The sequence below is a fragment of the Vigna angularis genome, chromosome 8, assembly GCF_016808095.1.
Source record: "Vigna angularis cultivar LongXiaoDou No.4 chromosome 8, ASM1680809v1, whole genome shotgun sequence".
In the NCBI taxonomy this organism is placed as follows: domain Eukaryota; kingdom Viridiplantae; phylum Streptophyta; class Magnoliopsida; order Fabales; family Fabaceae; genus Vigna; species Vigna angularis.
Genome location: NC_068977.1, coordinates 35,842,452 through 35,850,120, shown reverse-complemented (window position 1 = coordinate 35,850,120; position 7,669 = coordinate 35,842,452). Strand labels below are relative to the sequence as shown.

General features: G+C 34.0%; 2 protein-coding genes across 3 annotated transcripts; one reads left to right on the top strand and one right to left on the bottom strand.

The window, feature by feature from the left end:
• Positions 1-477: 477 nt before the first annotated feature.
• LOC108343700 (glutathione hydrolase 3) lies at positions 478-5,005 on the top strand. 2 transcript variants are annotated; one of them, XM_017582036.2, is made up of 8 exons: positions 478-562; positions 757-983; positions 2,075-2,412; positions 2,775-3,293; positions 3,578-3,816; positions 3,926-4,190; positions 4,318-4,455; positions 4,539-5,005. In XM_017582036.2, the coding sequence occupies exons 2-8, from the start codon at positions 893-895 to the stop codon at positions 4,809-4,811; spliced, it is 1,863 nt and encodes a 620-aa protein (XP_017437525.1). In that variant the 5' UTR covers positions 478-562; positions 757-892; the 3' UTR covers positions 4,812-5,005. The 2 variants fall into 2 exon arrangements, with proteins under 2 accessions (XP_017437525.1, XP_017437526.1); XM_017582037.2 differs by having other exon boundaries at positions 520-572.
• An 802-nt stretch (positions 5,006-5,807) lies between these two features.
• LOC108344976 (AP-4 complex subunit sigma) lies at positions 5,808-7,669 on the bottom strand. The gene is made up of 4 exons (XM_017583522.2): positions 7,417-7,669; positions 7,186-7,272; positions 6,229-6,297; positions 5,808-6,142 (listed from the first exon to the last, which is right to left on the bottom strand). Exons 1-4 carry the CDS (start codon positions 7,555-7,557, stop codon positions 6,008-6,010), a joined length of 432 nt encoding a protein of 143 aa, XP_017439011.2. The 5' UTR covers positions 7,558-7,669; the 3' UTR covers positions 5,808-6,007.

The following is a 7,669-nucleotide window of genomic DNA, read 5'->3' as shown; positions in this document are numbered from 1 at the left end:
TTAATAAAATAGTATTTAATATATAGATACGTGAAAAAAATAAAAAAAGATAAGAATTTCATATCCGTTATAAATTTTTTAATTTCATAAATTAAAAAGATGAACATAATTAAAATCTACCTAGCATAATGTTAGAAAACTGTCACATCTTCTCAAGGTTTTGTTAGACGCAATGTTAATGCTACTTTTTTTTTAAAAATAATAATTAAAAGTGTGGTTTAAAATGCAACATTTTTAAAAGTTAAAACTTGAATTTTTAACATGAACTTTAACTTTAAAAATAGGAAAAATAAAAAAATAAAAAAAGCTACCAATATCACAAACTTACAAGAAGATCCAACACAACAACTAGTCATGATAATGGAATTTGTTGCTTTCACGCAATTGTTAATTGACAAATAATTCATCAAAAGAACTTTAACTTGAAATAAAATCTAATAATTAAATACTGAAATCTTAATTTATATAGCCCTGCCTATTTCAAGAAAATCCATTCTTCTTTCTTTTCTACTCTTTCACTGAAGATGTACCTGAATCCAGCCATTACTATTTCCAAGCCAAGGTGATTCTCAGTATGTCGTATTTAATGTTGTTTCCTAAATATCTTCATAGAACACGAACAAACGTTGTTTAATAACTAATTATTCTGTTAATGAAAGGCACGAGCTTTTAATTAATTAGTTAATTAGTTACTTGTATTATATATTGTATGGCTTATAGATTAATGGGTATGTTTCTAATTGTCACATTCATCAGCCACACCGAACCGGACTGAATTCCGGTGGATACCATACGTCAGCATCACCATCGGTATCATCATTATCATCAAGTTTTCTTTACAAATATCTTCGTTCTGAACGAACCTTTTGTCGAACACTCACCACACACCATCATGGATTCTCCTTTGTTATTGAAATCCCAAGTTTTGCCTTACAAACACAAATGGATCAAAATCATCTTCTGCGCATTCGTGGCTGCCACAAGTCAGTAACTTTCTGATTCATTTCACTTTTTTACAGTTTTATTATTCGTGGGGTTTTGAAGAATTGTTTTTGTCATATGATCTCGACTGTGAATTACGTGAAGATGTTGTTTTACATGGATGAATTTAACGTTTGTTAAAGAAGTTCTGCTAAGTCAGAGACTACCCTCTTGCATCCCTTCACAGTGTTCATGACAGGGAAAGTTAAAAGACGACATTTTGTTTGGGATGAACGATTAGATAAATGAGTTTTCAAATGATTGATTTTGGGTAAAAAGTAAAGAGTTAATGCACAAGTTCTGCAACAAGATTCTTAATGTTGTGATCATCACGTTTTGAAGTTCGACATCTATAAGAAAAATGTAGGATTCTTTTTATTGATATTGAATGATTGGGTGATCTTTTTTACGTTATTTTTATCATTTGTTCTGAAAAATGTATTGAAGCTTTTACCTACATCATAACTATCAGAATTTAATTACTCTTTCTCCATGATATTTTAAATTGATCATCACCCTAAAAAGTAATTCCTAATTTTGCTCTTGGTTCTGTAATCGAGACTTCTGCTCTGACTGACGTTAACAGAAATTATTTGCTCTCTGTGACTGCCCATGCTGCATTTGTCAGTAATTTGTTGCAGTGTCCTAGTTTGGGACGAAACTCATGAATTATTATATATATATATATATATATATATATATATATATATATATATATATATATATAACTGTAATAATTATTTTGAAAGTTGAATCTAATATAGTTGTAATTAGTTGAGATTCCAAGAAGTTTGGAACCACCAAAACTGAGTTTGCAGAAGCAAATATTATGAAAAAATAGCCCAGTCTTCTAATTTTCTGGATGAAGATGGTGTAAATTAAACATTTAGTTGGAAAAAGACTAACTTTTTTGTACATCAAAATTAGAAATATAGAATGTAGTGTGGAATCTGGAAAAAGGTGTACATCAGAGGGTGACTAGGAGGACAGTGAACTTCTGTGACAAACATCAGCTTCACAGTAACACAACTAGATTATCATATTGATGTTGGTAAACCAAATCTAGTAATGCTTAGCACAATTTTTTTTACAGTTGTTGGAGTAGTAGTCAAAGACAGCACCAGTTATGGAATACTATCAGGAGCAGAAAAATATAATGAAGAGTTGACAACCAGTGATGAAGATATTGTAGAATCAGATGTGGGAGTTGTTGCAACTGATGATGCTCGATGTTCTGCAATTGGTGTTTCATTGATTAAGCAGGGTGGACATGCTGTGGATGCTGCAGTGGCGGCTGCATTATGCATTGGTGTTGTTCTCTCAGCATCAAGTGGCATAGGGGGTGGCGGTTTCATGGTTGTTCGATCTTCTTCAACCTCCCAAACACAAGCTTTCGACATGAGAGAAACTGCTCCTGCAGCTGCTTCACAGGTTTGAAGTTAACTCTTTCTGCTAAACCATTAAAGCTGTTGAACCTCATGCTTGAAATATCAAAGGACAAAATTAACATTTTCCTTTTAGTATGTTCAACCTGTTTAGATAAACTTCTTCAAAATATTTATAAAGAAAAAAATTCTACAAATTAGTTTGTAGAGAACTTTTTATTTATTTATAAAGATTGAAAATTTTACTTGTCAGAGCTTCTGGGTATGTTTATTTATTCGGATCCACAGAACAATCTTGGCTTTTACTGCTTACTTGGACGTGTTGAATGATAACAGTTCATTTTCATCCATGGAAATCCACAATACTGTAACTTATGCTTGTGTGTATATTTTACTGCCGACAAACAGAATATGTATGAGAAAAATCTCAAGGATAAGAGCTTAGGTGTATTGTCAATGGGAGTTCCTGGTGAATTGGCAGGCCTTCATGCAGCTTGGTTAAAGCATGGACGATTTCCATGGAAGACCTTATTCCAACCAGCTATAGAACTTGCTAAAAAGGGTTTTGAAGTGTCTCCTACTCTTGGAGGTTTCATAGCTGAAGATGCCAAAAAGATATTGGATGATCCTGGGTTAAGAAAGCTATATGCACCCGAAGGAACTTTGCTGAAAGAAGGGGATGTGTGTAAAAATGAGGAACTCGGTCGCACCTTGGAGGTAGTGGCAGAGCAAGGGCCACAAGCTTTCTACAATGGTACCATTGCTGAAAAGTTAGTGAAGGATATCAAAGAGGCTGGTGGCATTTTAACAATGGAAGATCTACGCAATTACAAGGTGGAAATAGCAGATGCAATGACTCTGAATGTGATGGGATACACCATATATGGAATGCCACCTCCTTCGTCTGGAACACTTGCTCTTTCACTGGTTTGTACATTCCTCTCCCCTCTTTTCTGCCATGTTGCTCTGTAGATATTAAGACATCCTTTTTTTTTCATGATTCTATTACTGCATATACGGAATAGAATCAACTGTTTTGGTTCAAAGATTGGAGCATGTCATTCTAAAAGCTTAAGCAGTTTCATTAGTCTATTGATAGATGAATTTTATATCTCCAATAAAGCAAAACCTGGGGAACACCATTTAATATCAATGGGAATTCTGCAACAATTGTTTCTCATGTCCTTTTGTTTTTGGTTGTTTGTGAACAGGTTCTAAACATCTTGTACAGTTATGGAGATCCTAATGCTGCAAGGGGAAATCTTGGTCTACATCGTCTAATAGAAGCTCTGAGATTCATGTTTTCTGTTAGAATGAACTTGGGTGACCCTAACTTCGTTGAAAACATTGATGATACTATATCCAAAATGCTTTCCCCATCTTTTGCCAAAGAAATTCAGCAAATGATTTTTGATAACACTACTTTCCCTCCAGAGTACTATATGAGCAGGTGCGATCTACTACTGGAAATTGGAATAAAAACATTCCCTTTTGCAAGATGTGTTGAAAAATCACTAAGTTGTTAACAAAAAGTAATTGATAACCATGTTGTTGGGCAGGTGGAGTCAACTGAGAGATCATGGAACAAGTCATTTGTGTATTGTTGATGCTGATAGAAATGCTGTATCACTAACATCAACAGTAAACTATCATTTTGGAGCTGGGTTTCGTTCTACTTCTACTGGTATTTTGGTCAACAATGAGATGGATGACTTCTCTGCACCCACTGAAATATCCCCTGATAAGCTGCCTCCAGCTCCAGCAAACTTTATTGAACCAAACAAAAGACCACTGTCTTCCATGACTCCTCTTATCGTCACAAAGGTATTGCTTTGAATTTTCAGTGTGAATTGCTCAAACCTCCATATCATCAATTCTAACCAAGAAAAAAGCAATTACCTTATTAAATTTGGAGAGTAAGGATTCTTACACATGAACATTCCTCTTGCAGAATGACGAGTTGGTTGGGGTGCTTGGAGGGAGCGGTGGAATGAACATTGCTCCAGCAGTGATTCAAGTCTTTGTTAATCATTTCATCTTGGGAATGAAACCCTTGGATGCAGTTCTGAGCCCAAGGATCTATCACAAGGTACTGACTGATCTTTATTTAGATAATTCCGTGATGTGTGATGCTCCAAACTTGGATCTGATTTGGATCTTTATCTCATGCAGCTAATACCAAATGTAGTTAGTTATGAGAATTTGACTGCACTGAACGGTGATCACATTGAGCTTTCTAAAGAAAGAAGGATTTTCCTGGAAGAAAGAGGTCATATACTGAGTGAGTGTGGAGCTTTAGCTATCACTCAATTTGTTGTTCAAAATCCGAAAACTGCAACTGACATGAATAGGAAAATTGGTAAAAACATCAACTTACAATCAAAGCATGGTACTCTTATTGCCGTAAGTGATCCTCGAAAAGGTGGATGTCCGGCTGCTGTTTGATTGTATCGATCAATCAGCATCAAAATTGTACAATACAGACATTTCAGAACAAAATACAAATTTTTTAGGCATTAATCTATACCATGCCTGACAAAGAAAAAAAAATTATTAGTTCATCATTCTCCCAACCGTTGAAAACTTGATGGTACTCTGTTCATCATTCTCACATAAAATACAACTGATGTGGTTGAATAGTAGTGCTCCCATATCTTATGAACCCAAACAGAAATGCTTTTGACTATATGAATTGAGATGAAACAACAGTTATATTTTCAAATATAAATCTAAATAGTGAAGGACCTGTTTGGTAGGTAAGTTGAAAACATTTAAGTGAACGAAATACGTTGATGGGTATTTGGTATAATATAAAAGAATGAACCTTTTAATTAATAAAACTTACCATTTCTAATTTATTTGTATTCATCTTTTTCTTTTTTCTCTTCGTTTTTTTCATTGTTGTTTAACTAAATACCTTCATTTCCTTCTTTCTACTTTATTTTTGACTTATTTTCACTCATTAATTTTATTTACATCTTCCTATTTCTGTCCTATATACCAATCAAAACGTAAATGATTACTACCAACTTAACATTTGATTTAGATGCAAAAACACGTTAGGTTTAATTCTCCACTTATCTCATCACTCTTCAGAATTCGTGAAATTATAAGAACACTTTCTATACATTTATCCGAAACCTTTTTTAATTATTTAAAAATACAATTATAAAACATTGCAGCTTGTCCTCTTTAGAATGTTACTCTGAACGATTGTCATGGCTTTAGCATTTAGTAGCTCGAGCCTTTCATATTCAACTATAGGAAAGTCCATTTGAAAGCCATGTTCATGCAATTAACCCTAAAATAAAATAGATAATCTTTAGACTCCTACATCCGGCTGGAAAATTTATTGCGTATGTTACATAACTACACCTCAACTGGTCGGAACGGTCAACGTGCAATCTTAATTTGAAATTTATAATTTCCATTATCAGGGTATTTTTCTAATGCCAAATGCCATTTGAAAAAAAAAAAAAAAAAAACTAGTTCATAATCATTCATACAAGGGGTGTGAGAAAAACAAGACAGAAAGTTACACGCGAATTTTCCTTCATACTGAAAATTATAGATTATCTTGTCTATTGTACACAGAACGATATTCATACATCAAAAGCCGGGCATATTTCTTTTTTTCTCCTTCAAGATGTTTTATCCATCAGCTGAATTGGAGTCAGAATATTTGATTTGTTTGTCTCCACAATACAACCATTCATAACCATTTCTTCCAACATAAAATGCGCCTTTTCTAAATGGAACATAATATCTAGCTCGCACTGCAAGTAAAAGTGAAGGAGAAATAAGTAAATTACCGGAATATACCTTCAAAACAGGGAAGATCAGTTTCTAAATCGAGACATACCACATTGCCAAAATGACGATCCATTGTTTCAACCAAGAGGTGTATAAATTCCAAAATAGCAAGCTCATTCTGCATCATTATCAGCAGAAGGTCGAATAAGAAGTCATGAAGATTCTAAATATTTCCCATGGTTTACACAAGAGTGACATGGATCCCACTCTTCTAAACATAAACAACTCACTTTAGAAGATAAAGTAAGTAAGTAATTCCAGTCATGAATAAAAACGTCAACAGCCTATATTACATATACATGCATAAGAAACCAAGAAGAGCATGTTGCAACGTCAACCATTAATTTTCTCATCGACAACTTTGATTACTTATTTTATCCTTACTCACCTTAGAGGAGTTAAAGCCAAGTGATATATATATATATATATATAATCACTTCAGATAAACTAAATCAAAGTCATTGATGAGAAAACTAATGGTCAACTTTACAGTACATGCATAATCAACCAGCAAAAGAAAAACATTTACATGCACAACAAATCATAAATGTATTGGTCAAATTTCTCATCAACGGCAACGATTACTACTTGTTTCACCCTTAACTCGCTTTAGAGGAACTAAATCCAAGTGATATTCACATAATTCCGGTAAAGATGCATACCAGATCAATATAATCAGGTTGATCACTGTTATGGGATACGAGCAAGTAAAATACTGAGGAAATATCATTCAACATGTGATGAACAAATCATAAGTGAAATTGACGCCACATCACATCAACACCTTAAAGCATAACATCTTTCATTTATGTTCAATTAATTCCAGATTTCTTCACTAACACTCGCCACTCTAACATTACTTTTACAGCAAACTGAAATATCCTCTCAATTTCAAAGAATTCATTTATGTTAAGAAGACACTTAACTGCTTAGTTTTCACACGAACTTCAAATTCCACTGTCTTTCGATGAAAATAAGGCGTAGAGAAAGGAACTTTTTAATTTACCTCGTCATCGTCGACTCCAACGAGGAAAAACAAGGAGGCGTAGCGCCTGTACACTATTTTGTAGTTGCGATGCTCAACAAAGGAACACTGTCCATCATCAAAAACGACGATAAACAATTTAAGAGTGAGAATTCAAAATCAGAAAGTTGAATCGCGCATAAAGCGAATGCTGAATACAGAAGATGGATCTGAATAGTTAAATTGTGGATCTAAATAAGATTGAAATGGAACCTGTTGTTCGTTGCGGGCGAGACATTTACGAACGATTTCACCTTCGAGAGCTCGACGCTCTTCGAGAGTGAGGTATTCGTAGTACTGAGCAAGGCGCGTTTGGCCTTGCTTGTTCACCATCAACACGAATCGGATCCCCATTCTGATTCTGCCCTAATTCAATCTTTCTCTACAAATCTCAACAAACAACACCTTATTGTTTCTTTCAACACATACTACTGACGTGTTTTTTTTTTTGATATATAACATAATA